Source organism: Cuculus canorus, chromosome 4 (assembly GCF_017976375.1).
Source record: "Cuculus canorus isolate bCucCan1 chromosome 4, bCucCan1.pri, whole genome shotgun sequence".
Taxonomy (NCBI): Eukaryota; Metazoa; Chordata; class Aves; order Cuculiformes; family Cuculidae; genus Cuculus; species Cuculus canorus.
In genome coordinates this window covers 40,849,530-40,876,048 of record NC_071404.1, presented here as the reverse complement: position 1 = coordinate 40,876,048, position 26,519 = coordinate 40,849,530, and the positions used below count along the sequence as shown (strand labels likewise).

Sequence of the window (26,519 nt, the reverse complement as noted above, 5' to 3'; positions counted from 1 at the left end):
TATAGTCAATAATAAATGCACTAGCAGTTCATTCTGTAATAATTTTGTATCCGAGTTACAAAAATTATTGTCATATTTCTTCCTGCTGTGAATGACATTTTATTTAGAGTCTTATGATAAGATTACAGACACTTTCAGGTGCTGTTGAGATAAGGAGTTGAGAATGCTTGGGGATTTCTGTTTTACTTCTCCTTAAATTTAAGTAATGTGGATAATTTAAAGTTCAAAGGTGTTTACATTTGTCTTATCACAGGCAAAAATAAATGCTGAGAACGCATAATGGCTCTGAAAGCCACACCATTTTTGGATATCAAGATATTAAAGATTAAATTGCTCTTGTTGTAAAGTTGCTCTTGTCCTGCAACTGGTGGTTGTAGGACACCAGTATTCATGAAGCATTTCCTTGTACAGATGACAGCAAATAAATCTTAGTAGAAGACACCAGCATTTTAGAATTGAGTCTCTGTGGCATAAGAGTATCTCCAAGATAAGATGGTCTTTAAGGTTTTAAAATATGTTTTGCTATATGCTCTTTTGGTTTTCCTTCATTCTCACTTGTTTTTCCATCGATAGAGATATCAGCATTTTCTCAATATTGGTATTGGAGCCATTTTCTTAAGATTTAATAGATTGACATTTACTGTCAAGAAAATGTACTATTTCTTTGTCCTACTCTGTGCTGAAAAAGATGATTTACAGTGCACAGCTTGTACCATTGGCTTATAAAAGAAATAACTTCCTTAAAACATACTTGGAAATTTATATAAGAAACTGATGCATTTAGAAACTAAAATAGTTGTCTATCACATTTACAGAGGTGAAAAAGCATATATAATAAAATTAATTCCTTTTCTTGTGTCTTGTGTGAATGAAACTGAAGCTGGGCCTTGGTGCTGCAGGCATGCAATGCAGGATTCTCAACTTTGCTACGCCTGTGTAGTCAGTAATTTCACTGGAACCCTGCATTTAGGTAAATTGTGTGTTTGTTTGTATATGCACACCTATGTACAAACCAAAATGCTATACTGAGCACTATGTGTGATGTCTTCCATGTCCATTTTCAGGCCTCAAGAGTAATTTTTTAATGTAATTTGACAAAAATTAATCTCTGCAACTTAAGTGATGGTGTAGTTGATTTATGACATTTTACTGAGGCAGAACGCTTAAAATGACTGAGAATAATAGATGAGGGAACAATAATTTTGTATTGCCTGCCAGAGGGGAAGAAAAGGAAAAACAATATGCGCATCTTGCATATATGTATTTCATTACAACTATGGAAATCTCTTGAAAAATAGCTTCCTTATCAGTACTTGCAAGATAGGACCAGTATGAAATCATAGAGTAAACATAAATTAATATATGGATACAATATAAAATGACGTATTTTAAATGCAAGCAATTATGTAGTAATTTTAAGTTTTTCTGCCTTTAGATACCAATTACCTGAAGTGCTTGGGTTTCACCAAAGCCATAGCAGTCACTGTTTGATGGTGACACGAACACCTAGGTTAGCATTCTGAGTCTGTGACTTATTAAAAGAGTACCCATAACTTTTTGTCAACAGGTACAGTAACGCAGGTATTTGCCCCTTATCTGAGCTTTTTAGTCTAAGTGGGGATGTTATGCAGTTGTAATACCAGAATAATTACTGCAAAAAAATTGGAGACACCAGACCATTGTAGTTAGATATGTAATCAAAAACATTAAACCGATAATTTAATTACATATGTTGAAGTCTGTTCACTGTTGTAGGATGGGGAGTTCTTCAGCATGAGGGGAGGTCACAGCAAGGCGCGGTGACCCCGTGGAGCAGTAGCACCCGTGTTGCATTGTTTTTCATCTTGATGTTTGAAAGAGTAAATACAATTACTGGGAGACAGCTTCTGCCTCACCAATGGGAATAATTGACTTTTCCCTTCCCAATAGTTGTAACTGTTCAAAAAGCTGATGCCGGTGCTGCTCCTGGGAGGGCAACAAAAAAAGTGCAAATATGCAGGTCTGCAGGTTTGCCTTTTTGACAGGCTGAGAGAGTTATCAACAGTAATTTTGAATGTTGTTAATGCTATAATATGCCAGACATATTTGAATTCCATGAAACTATGAGCTCAATCCATAGCAGTAGTCAGCATTGCTGGTTGATGTAAAGCTCAACATGAGCTGGCAATATATGCTCACAACCCAGAAGGCCAACCAAATCCTGGGCTGCGTCAAAAGAATTATAGCCAGCAGGTTGAGGGAGGTGGAATACTTGGCATAGGAAGGATATGGAAATGTTGGAATGGGTCTAGAGGAGGGCTGCAAGGATGATCAGAGGGCTGGAGCACCTCCCATATGAGGACAGGCTCCGAGGAGATCTTATAGTGACCTTCCATAGAATCACCAGGTTGGAAAAGGCCTCTTGTATCATTGAGTCCAACCATTCCTATCTGCCACCAAACCATGTCCCTGAGCACCCCATCTACCCATCTTTTAAGTACCTCCAGGGATGGTGACACAACCACCTCCCTGGGCAGCCTCTGCCAGTGCCCCATGACCCTTTCTGTGATTTTTTTTTTCCTGATATCCAGTCAGAACCTCCCCTGGCACAGCTTGAGGCCATTCCCCCTTGTCCTGTCCCCTGTCACTTGGGAGAAGAGGCCAGCTCCCTCCTCTCCACAACCTCCTTTCAGGTAGTTGTAGAGAGCAATAAGGTCTCCCCTCAGCCTCCTTTTCTCCAGGCTAAACAACCCCAGCTCTCTCAGCTGCTCCTCATAAGACTTGTTCTCCAGCCCCTTCACCAGCTTCGTTGCTCTTCTCTGGACACGTTCCAGAGCCTCAACATCCTTCTTGTGGTGAGGGGCCCAGAACTGAACACAGTACTCAAGTTGCGGCCTCAACCAGTGCTGAGTGCAGGGGCAGAATCTGGTCCTGCTGATCACGCCGTTTCTTGATACAAGCCAAGATTCCATTGGCCTTCTTGGCCACCTGGGCACAGTGCTGGCTCATGTTCAGTCGGCTGCCAACCATTACCCCCAGGTCTTTTCTCTGCCAGGCAGCTTTCCAGCCACTCTTCCCCTGGTCTGTAGTGCTGCATGGGGTTGTTGGGCCAAGAAAGCTGGGGAGGGATTGTTCACAAAGGCTTGTAGTGACAGGACGAGGGGCAATGGGTGTAATCTGGAGAGGGGCAGATTTAGACTAAACATAAGGCGAGATTTCTTCACCATGAGGGTGGTGAGGCACTGGCACAGGTTGTCCGGGGAGATTGTGGCTGCCCCATCCCTGGAGGTGTTCAAGGCCAGGTCGGATGGGGCCTTGGGCAGCCTGATCCAGTGGGATGTCCCTGCCCATGGCAGGGGGGTTGGAACTGGCTGATCTTTCAGGTCTCTTCCAACGCCCCTCCCGTTCCCCGTTCCGGCAGCCAGTGCCGCCCCGCTCTCGCTGCAGCCCGTCCCCCCGCGGCCCCGGGGGCGGGGCAGGTGCCGCTCCGGCCGCCCCCGCGCTGACATCAGCGGGCAGAGCCGGCGGTGCGCCACGGCCCTGCCCCGAGCCGCGGACATGGATGCCTCCGAGGATCCCTATTTGCCCTACGATGGCGGGGGAGGCGACGGCATTCCGCTGCGGGAGTTGCATAAGCGAGGTGGGCGAGCCTGCGTGCGGGTCACTCGCCCGCTGGGACCCGCCGGGTCCCGTCCGGGCCGGCTCCTCAGGGGCTGCTTCTCCGCGGGCTCATCGCCTTGTGACTCCATCTGCCATGCGTGGCAGCCTTCCCTGCCTCTCCCCTTCTTTTTTTTTTTTTTTGTTTTTAAATTAATAAAGCCGTCTCGTGTACAGAAAGCCCCCGGATTGTGGCCGTGCCTGGCGGTGGCCGAATGGGCAGGAGCTCCGGGGGGCGGCTGTCACACCTTGCCTTGCCTCGGCGGGGACAGCCCTCGGCTGGCTTTGGAGCTCCTGCCCCTGCGTGTGGGTCCCTGCGTGTGGATCCTCGCCTTTAGATCCGTGCTTGTAGATCCCTGCTTTTAGACTTGACTCCTCGTTGACGTCTTTGGTGCGCGAAGGGAAAGCTGTGCCGCTCTAATATGTCGATTAAGCAGATATTGATGAGCTCTTAAGAAACTGGAGCTTTGTGGCAGGTTCTTGACGCTGTTGCTTGCGAGGATGTGAATTTGAAAAGAAAACTGTTGTTGCTGTTGGGCAAAAGATCCTCTTCTGAGCTTGCCTTTTGTTTCTTACTGCGATTTTAAAGCAGAAAATGTTCTATAAGGATTTGGTTTTGTACTGAAGAGAAGTTATAGTAGGAATAAATTAAAGTTATACCTTCGAATTCTGAGGACGTGCATCTCTTTGTCTCAGTTGAATTTGATGGTTATGCTCTGGTGTTTAGAAACATTAAATGTGGTGGAGTCCTACTGTAATGTTGTTTAAATTGTCAAATCTAAGGAAGTTATCAGCATCTGTGGCTGCTAGTGATGTCATTAGAGAGGAGTTAGGGTGAGAATAAAGATACAATTTGTTTAAGATCAGGGTTGTTTTTCTCTCTGTGTTAATTTATTGTTTCACCTTTCCTTGTAAACTCTTATTTTTGTAAATAGGTCACATTTTTTTATGTTCTTCTAGCATTTTTATCTTTATTTTAATAGATTACATAAAAGGTTATTTGTTCTCTTTTTGTGATTCTTTGAATGTTTTTCAGCATATCTTGAGAATATCAACAAGTTCTACTATGGCTTAATGTTTGAAGACAAGGACATTGTTTAATGCTTAGATTATTATTATATAGCAAGTGCTGGGTAGTTCTCTCAATCAGGTTTTAGAATTACTTCGGAGAGGTAGAGGATGGTATTTTCTTAGAACGTTTGCGAAGTGTGCATTGGAGGTCTTAAGAATTCATGTAAATACCTGAAGTGGAGGTGCAAAGAAGACAGAGCCAGGCTCTTTTCAGTGGTGCCCAGTGACAGGACCAGAGACTGGGCGCAAACTGAACAAGGGCTGTTCCCTCTGAACATCAGGGAACATTTATTTTGCTGTGAAAATGGCCAAGCATTGGAACAGGTCACCTAGAGAGATTGTGACATGTCCTTCCTTGCAGATACTGAAAAGCTGGCTGGGCATGGCCCTAGGCTACTGTCTCTGGCTGGCCCTGCTTGAGCAGGGGGTCTAGATGACCTCTAGTGGTCTCCTCCAGCGTCATCCACTCACCGAGTGTAGATTTGTAGATAGTTTTAAAGCTGAAAACTGCAAAACAGCCCTACTATGATGCTTTCGAACTCTGCACATTGTAGCTAGGTACTGAAATGTGATCACATAGATATACCTGGAGATTACCGCATTTTAGTTGGTTTTACAATACAAAAAGTAGATATTGCACTGCGCAGTGGTGTCTGACACATAAGAGTATTGGTATTAAATATACAGTCTACAAATACTGTAATGAAAAGAGGCAAGAGTTCAACTAGGTGTTCCCATTGTGGTGACACCATTAGGACTGAGCAAAGGAATTCCCAGTGACTTGTCATTTTCTGCAGTTTCACTGAATTCTGTTAGGGCTTGTACTTCTTGTATTCTAGCACTGTGTTTCATACCCAGTGATACTGGTGCTTCTTGGCCTTGCTATAGTGATTAAAAACAAAGAACAGAATACCAACAGTGTTACTGTAGCCTTTTGCAAATCTTAATTTGTCAAGCACATCTGACTTGTAAGAAAATTGAATCTCTAGACAAATTTGTTCCATAGATTTCATGAAAATTTGTGGATATTTCTTGCTGATTTACAATACCACAATAATCTGTTATTGTCATCCAGCTATGAAAATAAGGCTTAAAATGCTAACAGATAAACTCTGACATTTAGAGTCAATTCTTGAAATTTCTTTATTATTTGTGAGTCTAGAAAAGAATACTGCCAAGAATGTTCTTTTCTCATGTAGATTTCAGAGCACTGTAATAACAAGCCAAGAAAAAACGGATAAAGATATTTTGAGAAAACAAACTTAATTGTTAAAGCCTGTGGAATTTTTCCCTTATTCACATATGACAGCTCTTCAGTCCTGCACAGTAATGTTCATGTAACGCAAAACTGCTTTGTAACATCGAAGTATTTGTTGCATTCATTGACTGCAGTGGCTCACCTGAAGTGGCCAAACCTCAGCAGTGATGAAATGACTGTTTAAATCGTTAGTGAACTTTCAGGGTTAGTTAACAGCCTTTACTAACGTTGAATGAAGTGAAATAGAAAGTATAATACATTATTATTAAAAGCCTGACCTGTTGGTTTGCATTAAGTAGATGAGGTTTTTTTCAGTGCAAATATGCTGTGAAATATGAAGTGTAAAGATTTTAAAATGGGTATTTACTTGGTGTGTTTATCTTCTAATGTTGATTACTCATCATTTTTGTGAGTAAAAAATAGTTTTTTAAAATCCTTTTTGTCAGGAGTTCCTTTAACTTGCTCTGTTCCGAGACTTCTCTTTATGCGATACTCAGTGCATCACTCCAGACCTCCTTATTCTCCCTGTTACACTGAAATAAAACTGCAAGGACACAGTTAACTTCTTTGGTAACTAAAAGAATTAAAAGTACTACTTCTCTCCTCGGAAAGGGGTTTTAAATCCTAACTTAGGATTGCATATATTTTAAAGAACTGACGTATATGCTTTTTTATAAGAATTTTTATATAATAAACCATATGCTAGTATATATGTTGTGTAAATATTAGAGTTGCTCAATTCTTTGCCCTTGGATTTATTTTTGCATCATTTTTGCTAGCTGGACTATTTTGAAATTTCCAAATTAGCAGTATCTTGTCTGTCTTCCAGCCATTCACAGACATGCTCACACTTTTTGATTCCCCTCCCCTCCTTTTTTCCCGAAATAACATTCCTCTTACCATTCTTCAGAAATTTGAAATCTGAGCACTAGCAGTAGATGTGTAGTGATCAGGCTACCAGTAGCAAAAGTTGAGCTTCAGCAAGCACGAGGGTTGTTAACTCCCTTTTATTTGCTCCATATATAGAAGCACGTCTTAAATTTTAGTCCTTAAGCAAAATTAGTGAAATGCTGTACCACTAATTACCTCCAGTTGAGTCAGTAGCTAGGAGATGTGAAAACTACTTACATAAAGAGCGCACCACATATACTGATGGCTTAGTTTTAGTAGGCCTAATCTTTTTCTGAGAGACAGTGTAACTCACAGTTTCATTTATTGTGTCCCAATCACAGGTGCAGATTCTGTTGCTTAGGCTGTACTCTTAACAGTAACATCCACCCCTCAGCTTCAGCCATTATTGTAGGCTGTGGGACAGAGTGGTCAACAGTTACACTTAGTATTTCAGGCTGCATTTCTGCTTGTGGGCCTCCTGTAAGAATTAGTAGGTAGATCCATGTGAGACTGAGATTCTCAGTGTGACCTTTGAATTAAATGGGCGTGAAAGTTGTGTACACGTTAAGAGCTAGAGTTTGACCCTGCACTTTATCGGTAGCAAAGTAATAAAATTACTATAAGACTAATTACTGGGCTATGACAGAAAAATGTGATCAAGATGTTTATAGTTGCCTAACAGTGAGTGCTTTGCGAAAAAAGCATTGCTTGAAGAAACTTAACATGGTAATGGCACTGAATTTCTGCTGCATCTTGTTTTAAGGTTCCTAGTATAAAAAGAGGTTAAGAATTTTCAATGATAAGTCTAGCATATTTGACTTTGGTGATTAACAGGAAGCGCCAATGAGATGTAACCACTGTTCTCTGTAGGTGGTTACAGGTTGTCTGTGTGCATGTGCTGTGTGACTGATAAGGTTCTCTATCAGGCATGTATTAATCAATTTTGGAAATTTTGAGATTTATTACCTGGGATATTAGAAAGCTGATGAACAAACCAAGATTATGCCCTCCTTGAGCCTGATTGGGATAATCACATTAGCAGAATTATTATTTTTGTTGCATCCTGTCTTTGCCATCCAAACCAACGTATTTAAGTAAGTAGTTTTTATGTACATGCAGCAGCAGCGCTTGGAAATATTAATATCTAGATTTGTATTGTTCTGACTCCTATTACCTTGGCCCATTGTTAGATGGTAGATTGTTTTCCTTTTGTAATGTTTGCTCTATTTAACTTCATGTATCTTTATACCTTTTATTTTTCTCGTCTTCTTCCTGCATTGTTCTTCCTCTATTTAAGTTGTAAGTTTAGTAGTGTGGGGAATCCCCATAACTCTTCCCTTTCCTGTTTGAAGTCCCTGTTGAATATAGACATAAGTAAATACAGTCCATTCCACATTTAAGACTACAAGAAAAGAAATCTATAAAAATAAAGCCATTTTTTCTGCTGATTCATAGAAGCAGAAGTGTTTTTTTCACCTGAAGTAAAAAGCCAAAGCTATTTATGTTCTTTTTTTGATTATGCTATACACACTGAGCATTACTTGGCTTCTCCTCAGATTCCTGTGCCTTTGCAGTGGGTACAAGTCTTCAAAAGTCTTGGTTGAACTCCGAGTTGCTGCTATTCAGCTATCATTTAACTCCTACTTTTTTAAAGGTTATATTTAAACCCAGATTTTCTTTTTTTTTTTTTGGCAGAAAAAATGGAGGGGACTGTCACTAGAGCATTTTATTTCTTTCCCTGTTCTACAGATGTTGTTCTGAGCCTTCTGTTTCCTACCTATTGGACATTTTTCCAGCTGATTTTTTTTTCAGTTAGTATCTGTATGGCTTTATCTTTTTTGTATGCATTTTGATTGTAATGCAGAGACCAATTTGTGCTTTTATGCCTTTGATGCAGTTTAGAAGAGCCAATTGAAGAGACAGGCTGAAAAATCACGAAAGGGAGTGTATTACTTGATTACAAAGACTTTAAAATCTTTGATCATCAACAGTAGTGACTGCCAGTGCTCTGGCGTGGCGTGCTGGGCTTCTGATGGTGAAATTTAAAAATTAATTCTAGCCAGGAAAAGACAATAGTGCTTAATGACTCTTCTTGAGTGGTTACAGACGAATTTAAATGAACTGATGGTTGTTTCTTTTTGTTTTTTGGTTTTTTTTTAATTGAAAGTCTCATATTTTTGGGGTCTGAATATGGAGACGGAAGCTTGGGCACTAGCACATATCTTGTGTATACACATCTTCTTTGTTACAAGTGTAAATGATCCTTGGGGCGTGTGTTGCATTCAGGGTGCTCCCCGCCTCCTTTCCCCTTGCCACTTAATACTCAAGGACACAAGCATGAAGCAAAGCCTCGGATTAGTATCTGGCCTCTGGAAAGCTACAGCCCCTACTGATTTTAGCACTCAGCAGGTTTGGATGGGCATGTCAGGCAGAGCTTATTCCAGCCTTTAGTGTAAACTGATTAGCTTCATTTTCACTCACAGGGGTGCATTTTATCTTGTTTCCCCTCCTTTCACACTGCTCAGAGCAGCACAAATGAAATGCGTTGCACTGCTGTCAGCCAGAAGGACAGCTGCTGAGGGGAGTGTGTAGTTGTGCACTGTCTAGAAAAAGGGATGAGTGAGCAGCAGCAGAAGAGTGTACTCTTGCTGTAAGAGTATTAGCAGTTAGGGAGCTTGTAGAGAAACACCTTTGAAAAATTGCGTCCTATTATTGCTCTGCCATTGACTCCAATATTGATATTGTTTATCTGTTGTTGTGTTCACAACTCTGAAATGTTTTTAAATGTGGCCACCTTTGGGAGTTACGAGCTCTGTGAAGTGGATATTACTGTATAGTGTCTAGATATTAATATTAATATAGAAGTTATATTAATATTTATATAGAAGTTTTGAATTGTTTCCAGCAGAAAGGCATAATGAAAGTCTGACAAGACCCCAAGGGTGCATTTATATATTTCAGTATAACTAGCCTGACAGTTTGTTCCTGGGGAAGGGGGTGAACTTGCTTGTCATTCCCTATCTTTTCTCTCAGTTCTTTCATTTTACACTACACATGGATGTAGTGTACCTGGACTTTATTAAAGGCTTTGACAATGTTTCTCACAGTGTTCTGCTTGAGAAACCAGCTGCCGTTGGCCTGAACAGGCATACCCTCTGCTGGATAAAAAAACTGGCTGGATGTTCAGGCCCAAAGAGGGGTGGTAAATGGTGTTGGAGGTCGGTCACGAGTGGTGTTCCCTAGGGCTCAGTGGAGTGTCCATCTGGTTGAGGGAAGGGAGGCTCTGCAAAGGGATCTGAACAGGCTGGATCGATGGGCTGAAACCAATGGTATGAGGTTCAACAAGGCCAAATGCCGAGTCCTGTGCTTGGGACACAACAACCCCAAGCTGTGCAGCACTACAGGCTTGGGAAAGAGTGGCAGGAAAGCTGACTGGTGGAGAAGGACCTGGGGCTGTAGTTGACAGCTGGCTGAATGTGAGTCAGTAGTGTGCCCAAGAAGGCCAACAGCATCTTGGCCTGTGTCAGGAACGATGTGGCCAGCAGGATGAGGGAAGTGATTCTGCCCCTCTGCTTGGCATTGGTGAGGTCACACCTTGAATACTGTGTTCAGTTTTGGGCCCCTCGCTACTGAAGGACATTGAGGCTCTGGAGGGTGTCCAGAGAAGAGCAACGAAGCTGGTAAAGCGGCTGAAGAACAAGTCTTATGAGGAGGAGCTGAGGGACCTGGGGTTGGTGAACCTTGAGAAGAGGAGTCTGAGGGGATACCTCATCACTGTCTAAAACTATGTGAAAGGAGGTTGTAGTGAGGTGAGTGTTGGTCTCTTCTCCCAAGTAACAGGTGATAGGACAAGATGAAATGGCCTCAAGCTGCTCCAGGAAAGGCTTAGAGTAGATATCTGGAAAAAATTCTTTATGGGAAGATTTATCCCATTATTAGGCGCTGGAACAGGATGCCCAGAGAAATGGTTGAGTCGTCATCCCCAGAGATATTTAAAGGAAGGGTGGGTGAAGTGCTCAGAGATATGGTTTATTAGTGGACAAGTATGATGGGACTTGATGATCTCAAAGGTCGTTTCCAACCAAATGATGCTATGATTCTATGATTTGCCCTGGCTGTTTCTTGTGACAGCACAGAAGCTTGACTCCAGTTCTAAACAATGGCAGAAATTTTCTTTATTACTTTTGTCTGTTTAGTCATGTTAACATGTCTACTTGGTTTACTGTACAGTCGGATACGGGGGCAACAGAGATGAGCCAGGGGTGAGAGTGGGAGTCTGTGGCCAGGAATTGGAGAGAGAAATAGTGGGGCAAGATCTCCTGTTTGGGTGCCAGCAGTTGGAGATTGGCAAGGCCTTACTGTGTAAGTATGTCCTGAGAGATATGTCTCATTTCATAAAACAGAGTAAGCTGATACATGCTCAGTTTGAGACGGAGTGGTATGTTTTGGGATGTGCATTCAGAAGATAGATGTCATATGCTGTACAGCATATAGAGGGGGTCTTGAACTTTATCATAAAACTATGATCTTGTTAAGTCCGTTTGCCATCCTCTTAACCATATTAGTATCTCAGTTCAGTACCTTATTCTGTACTTATGTCTGGAGGTTGTAGCTATGTGCGATTGTTCTTTAAGTGATACTGGCTAACTGTTCAGAGTCTCATATGGTGGAGAACCATGTAAAAATCTGTCATGCACCATTTTATCACCTATGATGCAGCATTTGTCTTAAATCTTGATGTTTCCCTTCTCATAATTTTTATGAGAAAATACGGATCATGACACAAGGAAAGATTTGGGAAGGATTGTTGAACAGGAATGAGGTGCATCATGTTGCAAAAACCCCTTCTTGTGTGAAAGTCTATGCAGATAACTGAAGCACTAGCTCCATAATTTTTTTAAGTCAACTTGTTGTAAGTGTACTTTCAGTAGGATTTTTAAATCATAGATTATGGAAACTGGAACGCGCTGCCTCCCCCAGAAGGGTAGAACACTGTGAAGAAGTGAGAACCCAGGTCCACTGACCCTGAAGATCTTTGATCTGTTGGATTCCTTCGCTAGGCACTTGTTTCAAGAGATCTATGAAGTGAAAAATACAACAGCGTGTGAATGTTGGCAACTCATGTTTTGATTTGTTAGTGTTTTAAAATGTTTTATCTTGAAAGTTTTTGAACTGTACCGTAGTGAATAGTCAGTTATGGTCTGCTTGTGTTTTAAAGGTATTAGTCCTTGCTGACATGATCTTTTTCTTCTTAAATGAATTGACTCAAAACTTCCCAGGTGTTTTTTTTTCTAAGAAAAACTGCAACTTTTGTCAGCTGCAGGTTGCTCAGAGTTGCTTTCAGATCTGAAAGAAATCTGTTGATGGCAAAAGAATATATGGAATCACTAGTAGAAGAGGTGAGACAGCCTTTGAAAGTGGTGTGTGTAGCACCTGAAAAAAGTTGTGTGTAATCTTCATGAGTCAGCTTTTTGTCATATTCAGCAGAGTTCCAGCATCAATCAAGATTGAAGACCGCTTATGTGAGGCACATATATAGAATATGAAAGGAAGATAGATTCGTTGCCTCAAGTTGGGACATAAGGCAAGGAGGAACCTGTAATCTATGAAACAACTTGTGTGTATATGGCAGAATACTAGTTGTATAATTTCTTTTTTCCTGCTTTACATCTGGAGGGGGACGCTAAGCAAAGCAGGAGGTTAAATTAGTGTTGGGAGCTAACAGCTATTCAATATAACTTCATGTTCAGAGGAGAATGGAGAGCAATATGGTAAGGTGTGCATTTTCTATCAGGCATAGTGTCTTCTCGGGCAATTTTTTTTTTTTCTTTTTTTTTTGTTCTCATAAAAAACAAACAAAGCCCTGACGACTCCAGAGATTAAGGCTTTTTTATGATGTTGGAATCCACTTATTCCAGTTTTGACCATGTAGCTTTCTATTTGTTTTTGCTTTATGTCATTCTGGCCAGATGCCCTAAAGTACAGTGTTTTACTGTTATCTTTAATGCTTATTACAGACTGTTTCTTTCAACATGATGCATTATTCTTTATTTTTTTTAGGGGGTGTGTGTTTTCTGTTTTCTGGTTGTTTTTTTTTTTCTTTTTAACAGCTTCACTTGAAGCAGTTCTTCAGCAGTATGGGAACTGATTGCTGAGAAAGGATTGTGGTGAGGGCTTGGAATTACATGCATGAAAGGATAACAAAAGTCAGCTGCCTTCCTAGAACGTAGTTTGGGCAAGATCTACAGTGACCGAATCGCCTAAAAGAGATGGTCTCCTTTCTCTGAAGAAGCATGTTTCTTTCATTGTCTAGAAGCTTACTGTCTGTGAGCCTGCAGTCCGTGATTGCAGCAGCTTGCTATTTGTGTGTTGAGAATACAGGATTATTAAAGATGCTGTTGGAGAGGAGTGTGCTAATAAAGGGCTACCAGCTACCTTAGTTTCGCAGAATGTTGAAGGATTGTGTTGAATTTGCTTTGTAAGGATTCATGTCAGTTGTATTGAGCCTCTGAAGGATTGGTGTAGTGCTGCTTGCCTCCCTGTAGTAATATGGGTTAGTTTGGAATAACAGCAATAATAAAAGTTTTGCCTGCCACTTTTGCCATCTGCTTCCCAGTCTAATAAAGCCTTAAGCAAACCTACACGTAAAAAAAAGAAGGCTTTACTTTCTTTACAGCTGCCTGACAGCTTAGGTGTGTACATAGGGAAAATGAAGGTCTTCTCTTGTCATAGCTAGAGGCTGTGCCTGTGTTCCTTGTGTGCTAAGTGCTTGCTCTGGTTTTTAATGCTAAGGCTGCCTCTATTTTGATGAAAAGTACTTGCTTTGTGTTTTAGACACGGAAGGAGTATTGAAACTTGAGGACTAGGGAAAGGGTGGAAGAAGGAAGGTGAACTACTTTGTGAACTTTGGGAATGTAAGAAAGCTATATATATATAGCTATATAGATGCTACAATTTATCAGGGTAATGATGATTTTCTGCTCGGAGGCTTGAATTTTGTGATGAAAAATCTCTATTATGTTAAGGATTTTAAAAAATCTCTTGAGTTGAAAATACATTTAATAACACTTCGAAGAAACTGCCAATAAAGGGTGAGAATTTGCATGTATTTATGCTGATGAGAATCATTATTGTCATAGCTGGAAGGAGCATCTTAAATATGTAAATAGCTAAAAAAGGAAGGAAATGAAGTGGAATTTTGGAAGTGTGTTGAGTATTGGTAAAGGTACAGCTCTCCGAATTCTTCCTTAGAATAGTTACGTGCTACGTAGGTCATAGTACTAGCTAGTGTTAGTAGGACAGCTAGCTAGCTACTGTCTAGCTGCTAGTGGGAGAGAATGTCCTCTCCCACTGCTGTCAGACTTATGTATCTTACATAATGTCCATCAGATTTTGTATAGTTGTCTTCTTCGTTGTCCTGTGTATGTCAGCCTTTCTACCGCACATGAATGCAGGATATTGCTGCTACCCGTTTTTCGCTTGGTACAAATTTGTAGCTGTTTAGCTGCATCAGGCATGTATAGACGTCTGTGTTCAGCAAGAGAGCGCCTCTTCAGCTTCACATCTTGTGTCTCATCCATGTTGTACAGTAATCACTTATATTCCAGTATTTGGTGTGCCAGCAAATGCTGGTAAAGTTGGAACCTAACACGTTTCAGTGCGATTTTTGTTGTATCCAGGCAATGGCTGTTCTTAATAGTCCGCTCCAAGTTCTGTTTGGTGCAGTGAGTGTGGGGACATCCCTGATGGTTTCCCTGGAGACAATTCCAACTCAGCACCTTCTGATACGCATAAAATAATCTCTTACTGTGTACAATACATTTATAACTCTCAGCTCTCCTCTGCCCTGTGTGGCATAGGATTGCATGCTCCTTGTAGCTTGATATTGCTTCACATATAGCAAGGCATAAAACCAACTCTCCTGGGGCAAAGGCAAGCTTTTGTCCTGCTGTCATCACTGAGGTTCAGGGAATTACTTGATCACATTGTAACTTTGTAGGAGATTAATAATTAAACTGTGGCAGAATTTAATTTGCGTCTGCTTGCTTTGCATTGGTTAATTTAATGTAAAAAAGAATATTTTCATAAACTATTTTGTGATTTTTTTAATTTTGAGAGCTAAACTAATTGTTACAATGTGAATTTTGGTAATGCCTCTTCCACAAGATCAGTTTGCCCTTTCAGCTAGCAGACATGTATCTTAGACTTCCTTTCTAGTTATGAGAATTGGAAATGGCAAGAGAATCGAATCCCTTATCCTTAAGCAAGATTTTGCAATCTCCTCTATTAGCAAATCTAATTTATTTTTTTTGTTTTTCGCCTTTTATTAATGGAAGTGTAGGTAATGCTTCTTTACATCTGCTGTAAGAGAGACTAGGAGCAGCTTTGAGAAGAGATTGACAGGATTGACAGGACTTAACTATGGTGAATAGATGAGGAGAATTTAATATGGCATAGACTGGGAAAAAAAAACAGTATTAAGAAATAAGGCAGCCAGGTCAGCACAAGAGAATGGCATTGGCATTGTTGAGGAGTTGTATCCTGCATTTTTATTCTATTCTTCAAGATTTTTTAAAAAAATACCAACCACAGCTTTGTATAAATGTTAAACTTTTTTATATGTAATGTCTATATGTAATAAATAGTAGTTTGTATATCTTGAAAATTTTTGATTGCATTTTAATAAGATTTTTATATAATTTCCTTCTGTGTTGTCTTTCACCACTAAGAAAATGTCCAAATAAATGTTGCATTATAAAGCATGCATAAACAAGACGTCTCATGCAGTAGATCGCTGAGGTCTGAGTAAAATGCCAGATGTCACACTGCTTCTGCTAGATCTCAGACTTCACAAATTTAAAAGGAAAAGCACATTTTTCCTAAATATAAATCTAATTGTCAGTTGTTGGTGGGAGCTGGGGCTCCTGAACCCTGCATTTATAGCACTTTAGCAGTTGGAAGTTTACAGATAGGCCCTTTGAAGACCATTTTTTTTCTTTTTGATGAGTTGGAAACTTCTGTTGACAAGTCCAGGAAGCCAAGCCTGCAATTAAAATAACTTAAACAAATAAGAAAATCCAACACCCACCCCCACCCCATCCCCCCATTCCCTGCCACATGCCTATCCATCCCAGTGTCAGTCTAGCAAAATGAATGTCAGTGCCTGTCTGAACTGATAGAAGTCTTGGCCAACTTCGACTTACATCTTTAAGAATAGAGGTTGTTGGGGCACAACATATGTTGTTGGCCAATTTTTTTTGTTCTTAGTCAAACAAGTGTGAGTAATCACTCCTTAAATCATTGTCCGTATTAACCTCATTACAGGTGTTCCTTTAATAATTACTGTTGCAGAAGCAGTTGGTGTTGGGTGGGTGAATGGTGGCGGTACTATGTGTAGGCAGCTATCCAGCACAAAATGATACTTGGAGTCTGTAAATATAGCACAGGAACTCAAAAAATGCCAAGATGTCACAGAACTGGTGACATTTGGAAGCTTAAAAACCTGAAACTTCTTGGATCACTTGTGAAAAGGGGAAAACTCTCAGTACTCCTCTTGCTCTTCTTATTCTGATCCCTGAAAGAAATACTGTTGGGGATGTTGCTATGCAAGCAGCTCGTGAAGGAACTAGCCCGTGATGACAAATTAGTACAAGTCATTTTCTTTATAGAGTATTTCCAACTGCATGACTGAGGGCTGTTCTGTGAGTAACCTGAAATAAGTAAAGAAAGAAAAGTATCTGCTTGGCTTTTAGTTACTCATAATCTGTTGATGTTGTTTTTTTAGGTTTAGTCTAGACATATAGGAGAGATTGTTAATCAGTGGTGTGTATATATTAAAAAATAACTAGCAAATTCGGAAAATGCTGTGAATGTTATGTCTAATCATCTCATTTTGTTTTCTTACATTCAGATTTTTCTCTTGTAGTTCATAAACTGAAATAAAATTCAGGTTAATTGTGCATCGAAGCTGTTTTTTTTTTCCACTTTTTTCTGTTGAAATTTCTCTGGATTTCACACACAAAACATAACAACAGTTTGACTAGTTCATTCATACTTAACCAATGGAAATACAAAGTTACTGATGTGCAAATTTAACCTACAGACTAGTTACAGGAAGAAATAGTGACATGTAACACTGAGACCTGAATGAAGTAAAATATATGTATTAAGGGAAGTGTCTTAATTACTTGTTCAGAAATTTTATATGCTATATAGAATATGTCGTTTATTGCAGAATTAATTCATTCCTGTCTTTCCTCTGCCACAGGAACTCATTATACAATGACAAATGGAGGAAGTATCAACAGTTCAACACATTTACTGGATCTTCTCGATGAACCAATTCCTGGAGTAGGAACATATGATGACTTCCATACCATTGACTGGGTTCGAGAGAAGTGCAAAGACAGAGAAAGGCATAGACGGGTACTGAGATAATTAACAATACTTGGAAAATAATTTTTGTTGGATGTTGGAATTAAGGTTTAATCTAGTAATGCATGCAAGTATGGGCGTACTTTAAATTTCTAAGTAGTTGGATGCTATAAAACACTGTTTCATTTATACTGTCAGTCCCGCAACAGTATTATAACTTTGAAAGGAAACAGTAATTTAATAGAGTGGAAATAGTTCCCTCTCACCCTAATGACATTTTTACTGTACTGCCTTTTTTGCATAGTAGGATCTGGAAGGCCGTTTTCCAGCATAGGTATACTTGTAGTGGTACAGTAGTGCTTATGGTGGTACTTGTACAGAAAAGTGGGTGCTGATGTGTATTGCTTTTATACTGATACAAGCGTATCTGTGTTTGGATTATGGAAAGTGAACATTTCCTATCTGAAACACTTAACAAAAAAGCAGTTTCAGTATGTATGGTAAATGTCCTTTCCGCTTTCCTGTTACATAACTTGCTTTTCTTCTCTTCTGTGTTGATTTGTTTAGAAGATCTTCGAAGTTCAGGCCTTTTCATCTTTATCAGCATGCTCTGCAGTGGAATCTTTCATGAAATGGGCTCAGATTGTATTAGTCAGTAACTGTCATTCATGTAATAGACTTGTTTAATAGCATTTTAGGAATAAATATGCTATTTAGAACAAAACTGCCAAACTTTTGGGGTGCTTACATTAATTAACCTGAAACCCAGACAGATTTGGAGATGTCCTTTCTCCTGAGATATTTTCAGTTGATCAAAACTAATAGTTCAAAATGAATTGTAATTGTATGGAGGGGCCAGAGGGGAGCTTCCTTCACATACAACACTATAGCATTATTCTGCTTTCTTTGGAAACACCATTTTTAAGTCACATTTTAAGGGAACAAAAGTAGGATGTATGTGCTGATTTACTTTGACATGCTTAAAAAAAAAGAGATAAATCGTAGACTAGGTTGAAAAACCAAAACATCCACAATTGCACTATCTACTGCTTTTTTAAGGAAAAGAGATCCTTAGACAGTGGATTTGAGAGCATATACCTTGTTTGAATGCTTACAGTGAAAAGTAGGAAGGTGTTTTCCATGTAATGCTTCATTTCACAATTTGATGTCCAAGTAGTAATTAACACAATACCATCTTTACACTGCAGATGTGTAGATTAGTATCTAGTGGATATGCCATTGGGCAGAATGCTAGGCCAGACCAAATCCTGGCAAGGCAGATCACATCTGGAAATAAGTTATCTAGGATGAAGTCTCTCAGCTGTTGCTCATTTTAATGCCTGAGACCAGAAAACAGCAAGACAAGACAGTTCACAGTTCATGTCAAATTTATAAATATGCCCTGACTGATAGGATATTGTCTGGCCATGTAATCAAAGATCTGGAAAGAAGAAGAAATGAGTGCTAGTTAATGCTGTTTTTCAGAGACATGCTACTACAGAAACAACTTTTCTGTTAAAAATGAAGTTTGAGAATCTCACAAATGTGGAGGAAATTATCCAATGTATTTATTTGCCTTAGGAGTGGTATTTTTTTCTGGATTCCTTTATCTAGTATTGTGCTGTCTTGGTCTGGGGTTATTTTTTTGCTGTTTGTTGCACATACTTTCTCCCTTCTTTTACAGTTCATAAGAATTGTAAGACTAGGATCCAACTACATAATGAAGGTTAATTACAAAACAAGTTAGGCACAAATTTCGGCTAAGTGCACAATGTAAAGTAAATAAGGCTAAAATAAGAAGTACTAATTTATCAGTGCAGTAACTTTAGATGTCATTGGTAAAAGTTGTCTGGAAGTATTATAGGGTAGTTACCCAGATTTTGGTTTTGTTTTATATTCGTGTGGTTTTTAGTCTAAAGATAAAAGATAGATAGAAATGTATCTTTTGAAACAGAAGTTTAGGAATTTGGAGGAGTACATTAACAGTTTATTTGAGATTCAGCAAAAAATATTTTAAGATTTAAGAGAGAAATAATTTTGCAGTTACATCTTTTAAGTGTGTTTCATTGAAAGGATTCATTTATCCTAATAATGCATTTCTTGGGTTTTAGTTCTTGGAATTAAGCAAATTTACTTTCCTCCGTTGGTTGTTTGATGTCTGAATAACCAAGATGATTTATCTGTATAAAACACTAAATAACAAGGAAAATGCTTGTAGTTTAAAGAGAGGATGTATTTGCGTGCAGCCTGCATCATGCAGTTTGCATGTCATACTTAACTTTTTTTTCTCCTTTTCTTATTACAGAAATGCACACAAGTATATGTAACAATTTCTCTTTGCAGATTAACAGCAAGAAGAAAGAATCAGCATGGGAGATGACAAAAAGTTTGTACGATGCGTGGTCAGGATGGCTAGTAGTCACGTTAACTGGCTTGGCATCAGGTAAATTAAAAAAACGGGATCTCTTTCTTAGATTTCTCAGCAAGTATAGTTACTGTAGTTTTCATTTGTGTGTTATACATCAACCTGGATAAGAGCTGGTTTAGGCTACTGCCACAATTCCATGAGGTAAGGAAAAGGTTGACTATCTTGATTTACAGACTTTAGTGTTTTGAGGTAAGCATTTACAAATCAAATGGAAAACAAACTCCTTTCTGAGCTTGGTGAGAGTTTCTCAGAGTTATTGAACTTCTGCCTAATAAACTATCAATATTCTTTAATCCTGTGATTGAGGTTGGTGTTCTCCCTGTCTGTCAAATTTTGCTTTTTTCCAATTAGGATTTCTTGTGAAAGTATATTAATTGATTGCTCTGGATGTTTTTTATACTCTGAATTTGTTTCTTTTTTTTTGAGGGTTTTGTTTTGTTTTCTTTTCTTTTGCTAGGAACCCATTTGCTTATTCCCTATGGACCAAAAAGTAACACTGTTATATGTGTGGTTTTGGTAACCATTCTTCCCTGTAAAGCCAGTGTTTATGCATGAGCAAAGTCTGGTGATATGTCTGTGTCATGCCTTTCTAGAGATTATTGCCAACAACAAATAGTAGCAGGTAGAGATTGTTGGCCTCTACTTCAATTCTGTCGCTTCTTTTTAATGTGTTTTAGGATGGGTTTTATAGATAAAATCATCTGATAGTTTGTGGCTTCACTGTCATGCAGTGCTGCCTTCTATTGGCGTAGTTTGGAGTGACCAAAATATGCAGGAGTGAGAAGTCACAAACTATGTGCCTTGTTCTTGCAAAAAAAGGTATTTCAAAGAGAGATCTTGGGTTAAATACTAGGAAAATACTAGGAAAATGCAGAGTATGGCAATGCCTGCTAAAAAGGCATAGTAAATGTGTAATTACTCCTTAGATATATACATAATCACTTTCACAGATCACATAAAAACTTTGCGTATATATTAATTTATAGCAACTTTATTTACCTCTGAATGTACAAACTGGGAGTGTATAATTACTGGAAATTGCTGGTGGTAATTTGAGTGAGAATATGCAGTGTTGTATTTCCATCCCCCAGGCTGTGATGTACTTTACAACTGCTTTTACTATGTTTCCGAGCAACACAGTGAAGTAATTCTGTCTATTGACGTTTGTAGGTTTTTCGGTTTCAATTGCTTTCTATTGTATCGGTCTAGTGGATCTTAAATGGTACAACCTTGATTTCAGTCATGGGGTGATCTTATGTTTATGTATTTTAATAAATTCGGTTTAAATTTTGTTTTGCTGAAATACTGCCTTTAACTTTGGTTGGCCCATGATCTGAAACTGAAGGTCTGTCAAGATCAATAAATATAAATTAGTAAATTGGAGGTAATTCTCTCTTACCATCTTACACAAATTATGTACATTGGAAATTGTAGCTGTATCTAGACAGTTATTTCTAGTAGTGATTAATACCTTAAAAAATAGTAAATTATAATTAATTAAAGGTTGTACGTGTTGCCAAAAATACTGGCTTTAGAAGTAGTTTTTCAGTATACCGCCACCATGAAAAACCCTTTCACTTTTGTAAAATGAAGGGGTTTTAAAAATTATTGGTTTAATCCTTTGAAGCCACTTCCTAAGTAATGCCTGATTTTTGAGGACTCTTCAGTAAGTTTTCTGTAGGTAGTTACAACACCCAATGCCTCTTAAGCTTTGAGTTTATTAACTGCTTAGTATCTATAGTTTGTTACCTGCAGTAGGAATGTTACACCACGTGACAAAATTAAGTAATTTTGTATATGGAACGCGTGAATGTCATCAGGGTTTATTTGATGTTTTATTTATGTTATTCTAAAACTGTTATTGGCAAGGTAAGAATTATTTTCTCCAGATATGCTGTTCTGTAATAAAAATAGTGGAATAGCTCAGGAATTCTGTGAGGGACAGCAAGGTAATTTTGTCAGAAGGTCTTTTATCTTTTTCATCACAAAAATGTATTAGTCTGCTTTTGATTCTTAACTCCTTAGTTTCAGTGGACTGTTGGAGAACTGTGGCATAGGAAAAAAAAATAAAGAAAAAAGAAAAGGTATATTTAACTTGGGAAATATATACGAGGTACTGGATACTTCAGCAAATACTAATCTTACAATATTGCAAATAGAATCTGTTTCTCTAAATCAGTAATATATTAAATGTCTATTTCTTTAGATTTTCACTAGTTTCAATTTACATTAATTTACTCATTTTAGTTGTGTGTGTTATTCTTATTTACCAGAGTATTAATACAAAACTGTTTCTACAACAGGGGCATTGGCAGGGTTAATTGACATTGCTGCTGACTGGATGACTGACTTAAAGGAAGGCATTTGCCTTAGTGCTTTGTGGTTTAACCATGAACAGTGTTGTTGGGGTTCAAATGAAACCACATTTGAAGAGAGAGATAAATGTCCACAGTGGAAAACATGGGCGGAACTAATAATTGGACAAGCAGAAGTAAGTATATACTCATTCTTTGATAGTTTGGCTCAACAGCTCAACTGAATATGGAAAGAAAATGATGGTCTTAAGGTTAGGGTACTAAGCACGGATTTGGGTTGTCCTGTCTGCTCCATTTTTCAGCATTTGATTAATACGTTATAGTGTAATAAAAGTGCATATCATGCACTGAAGGGGGCTTTGAGTGCTGCAGGTGTGAGAAAGTTATGAGAGTATAACACTGTTAATAACATGAGAATTCTATTCTTGATCGTAAATATGTGTAAAATAAAAATGAAATTTGTGTTCTCCAATAACTAAGAACAGGTTTATTTTTTCCTACCACATTTTTTTAAGTTAAGAAGATTTACGCAGTATTCAGTAGATTTTAGCAGCTATATCAAAAAAATACATGTGTTATGTTTATTTTTAAGATGAAGTGTTAAAACACTTTCTGCATTGTGTAACTAAGTGTTTTCTGATGTGCAGATGTCGTAACTGTAATTTTCAAACAAAACTCCTCTCTCATTCTTGGCTTGTTAATAATTGCTGTCTCTGAAAATGTGTACATAAAGTATACTTGCAACAAGAGTACTTCTGTGTTATTTTAAGTAGTAGTGTTGCTCCTACATCAAATTTGTATTCTGACATTTTTTTGGGTTTTGTTCTTGCTTTTAGGGTCCAGGTTCCTACATAATGAATTACATAATGTACATTTTCTGGGCCCTGAGCTTTGCCTTCTTAGCAGTTTCTCTGGTGAAGGTTTTTGCTCCTTATGCCTGCGGCTCGGGAATACCTGAGGTGAGGTCTAACTAATGTATACATTATAGATATTTCATATTGGTGTGAAAATTCCCACTACCTTGCAGGATCAGGGGGAAGGCAAGAAGGCCCAGTGACTTTGATGAAATGCATTAATACAAGTATTCAAACTGGAATAATGTAATTGTACTGACGGTTGCTGAGAAAAATAGCCTGAATTTCAGAGAATCTTGCGAGATTGTAGATTTTGATGTGTGCTTCAGGCTGTACTACTTCTTAAAAAACTCATTTAATTTAAGAGAGTAAACTTCTGAAGTGTGATTTCCTAAGTTCCTCCCGATCCTCACCTTCCCTAGAGGGTGCAGAGAGAGGAGTGGTTGTTCATTGGCAGAATAGATGTCCTTTGACAGAGCAATTGATCTTTTGTTGTACTGGCTTTAATCGCCTTAACTAAGCACAAACTATCAGACAATGGCCACACAGATGTTTTACTATCCTCAAAACCTCATTCGTTTTACAGTTGCTACTGTACACAGAATGGGAGGGACAAAAAGAAAAGTCAAAGTCCGTCAGTCTCACTTCTCCAGTCATTCTGCAAATATTTCTTACCTATGTGTACTGTACTGAAGTTGAAGGACAAATCCTGGCTCTGAATAAGCCTGGAGTAGTTCTGTGCTGTTACTCCAGAAGAGACTTCATTCTAAATTGGTTTCCAAATATAGCTAACCTTTACCTTCTAGACACAGCTGCTTAGTGTTTTGTGTGTATCCTATTTATAGATGTGTTGTCCTTTCCTCTGATGACTGTATTATTTCATATATATGAGCATCGTTTTCAGGCTAATAATATGATACTGTTAGGCAAAATAGTACCTTAGGCAAGTGGCAAATGTTTTTTAGTGGAAAAAAGCTGATCTTTTCCATCTTTATGTTAAGGAATCTACTGTTAAACTTTTATGTAGAGACAGTAAAATATACGGAGAAAACAGAGGGAGGTAGAATTGGTGCATGTGCGGTATTGCTACTGTAGATGACCTTGAGGATAGTTCTTGCAGATTTGTATTTCCTTTGGGAGTTTTCTGACTTTCACTTGATAATTTACACCCTAAACGAATGAATACAATGTCTTAGAAGCTACTGTAGATTAATTTTCTACTAAATGTAATTGATAATGTTGTTTTATGTTATTGTCCAGTGTTGAAGAGTAAGTTGCGAATGGAAAGCCTTTGGCAACCAGATAGACTCAGCGTAGCAATCTGAATAATACATGTTTTAAAGTGTGATGAAGTTAGTCATTTGAAAAGGCTGTTTTTTAAGTTATGCATCTAAAATGGTAGAAGTAATTATTTTCTGAAAAAGGTGATTACAATAACATATATATTTTTTTTTCTTCCAGATAAAAACTATTTTGAGTGGTTTTATCATCAGGGGTTACTTGGGGAAGTGGACTTTGATGATAAAAACAATTACTTTAGTCTTGGCTGTCGCATCAGGTTTGAGTTTAGGGAAAGAGGGTCCCTTGGTACATGTTGCCTGCTGCTGTGGGAATATTTTTTCCTACCTCTTCCCAAAGTACAGTACAAATGAAGCTAAAAAAAGAGAGGTAAGTTCTTGCAAAAGCATTTCTAGTATGTGTTGAATATGTTGCATTTACACCAATTTATTTAAAAGGTCGTATTTTTTTTTCCTCAGACAGTGTTTAGGCTTGGATTATCAATATTATTTATTGTGTTAAGAACAATGTATTATCCCTAGCATTTTCCAAGGTAAATTGTTTCTGTGTCAGAGTAAGTTTACATTTCTCCCACCTCAGAGACCATTTGACTTTACGTAGGTTCTTTCTGCTCTTGGCTCTACATTTTCACAATTAATGAGTGTTTTCAGTTATGAAGGACAACAGGACTTTTGAACCCACAAAAAGAGTAATCCTTGAAAGTGGTTGGTGATAACAGTGTTTCTGCTCTATTTCAGTTTGTTGTTGTTAGAGTGTGGTAGGTTAGCGTTGGTTCCCACCAAGCTGCTTTCTCACCCCTCCTCCTCAGCAAGGCAGCAGGAGAAAATAAGGTTAAAAACTCATAGGTCAAGATAAAGACAGGGAGATCATTCACCAATTGCCATCACAGGCAAAAACCAGACCAGACCCGAGGAATATTGGTTTATTGACGATTAATAACAGAGCAGGATAGTGAGAAATAGAAACAAAACTTAAACCACCTTGCCCCAGTGCTCCCTTATGAGCATTCCGATACACTTACTTGATGCGTTAATGTTAGGAAGTCTGTGTGTCCTTGATAGAAACATAGAAGAAACTGGTAACTGTCATGAGATTCTGTTTGTGTTTAAAGCGTATCACAGACTACAAATAAACCCTCTCACTGCTCTTTTCCAGGTGTTGTCAGCTGCCTCAGCAGCAGGAGTATCTGTAGCTTTTGGTGCCCCAATTGGTGGAGTCCTTTTCAGTCTGGAGGAGGTAAGTCTAGCGATGCACTGAAGAACAGATATTAGAGAAAATCCTTTTTAGCATGAATATTCTCAGGCTGCTTTAAGATGCTGAGTCTTTCCCAAGACGGAAATTGGTTTTGAACCCATATTTCAAAGTCAAGAGGCCTGTTACTGGCAAGCTCCCGAAGATATTTTTTCTTTTCTTTGGATGAGTATTAGCTTTGTTTTATTCTCAGTGTATTTTTCTGGAGAAGGGCTGTGTCAATTAATAATTACAGTTTACATACTGATAGAGATAGGGTTTTTTTCACTCTAGGAGTGTATTCTAGAAAGAAAGAAATTGGGCTGCTTTTTTTTTTATTTAAAGAGGGTTTAGAAATCTATTTGACAATTTTGTTAAACATTTGTTTTAAACATTACTTCTCTTAAAGTTTCAGACAGTAAACACAAATGAATATATTAATTATTAAAAAGGCAAATATGCTGTAAAACTGACCTCTATTGCAACCAGACTCTTTTCTCTAAGAAATGTTTTGTATGATACTAGTTTTCATTAGTTGTTTTCAAAATATATAGGAATGTTATTTAGATCATTAATATTTTTTTTAAAACCTGAAAATCTTTAGGTTGAAAAGAGAAGCGAAATATTCTTTCATGTATAATTTTGCCATGTCAGTAGGGAGCTTTGAGGAAATCTTTTGTTGGCAAAAAAATTCCAAATCAGCTCAGAAGAAAACACTTCACATTCAAATCGGGCTCTGTGAGACTTGAGTATGAAATTGTATGCTCTGTTTTGAGGGATTCTTTTTTTTGTGTGTTTAATTCATACTTCATAAAAATAACACATCTGCCAGAAATCTCTCAGTGTAGGTTGAATGGAGATGAAACAGCATCGGAGAACAGCTAGTACTCTGTCTGGTTTTTATGAATGCTAGTAAGATACTTGTAAAAAGAGGGGCTTTTAAACATAAATTGCTGTGCATTATTTCCTAATAGTCTTAGACCAGCAGTGGTTTCAATACTGCTTCAGTACTGCCCTTAAAACTTACGTAAGTATAAATTGTTGTAGAGCTTTATAAAAATGTAGTATATGCTGAAGCACCAGTTTTCCAAAGTGATAGGAATAATGCTGATAGTGTAAGAGGACCTTTTTTTTTTTTAGCATATACCATGTGAGCAGCAGTA

At 38.4% G+C, this 26,519-nt stretch overlaps 1 protein-coding gene across 4 annotated transcripts in view; it reads left to right on the top strand.

Moving 5' to 3' along the window:
* The window catches only part of CLCN3 (chloride voltage-gated channel 3), a 70,195-nt gene that overhangs the window by 26,521 nt on the left and 17,155 nt on the right, over positions 1-26,519 (top strand). For 2 of the 4 annotated variants that reach the window (XM_054065188.1, XM_054065190.1), the window contains exons 1-7: positions 3,464-3,619; positions 17,124-17,281; positions 19,574-19,673; positions 21,962-22,149; positions 22,810-22,932; positions 24,289-24,495; positions 25,282-25,362. In XM_054065188.1, the coding sequence (XP_053921163.1) occupies positions 3,538-3,619; positions 17,124-17,281; positions 19,574-19,673; positions 21,962-22,149; positions 22,810-22,932; positions 24,289-24,495; positions 25,282-25,362 (939 nt within the window). In that variant the 5' untranslated portion in view covers positions 3,464-3,537. Of the gene's footprint in view, positions 1-3,463; positions 3,620-17,123; positions 17,282-19,573; positions 19,674-21,961; positions 22,150-22,809; positions 22,933-24,288; positions 24,496-25,281; positions 25,363-26,519 lie in introns of those variants that run through there. The other 2 variants (XM_054065187.1, XM_054065189.1) reach the window with 1 other exon arrangement.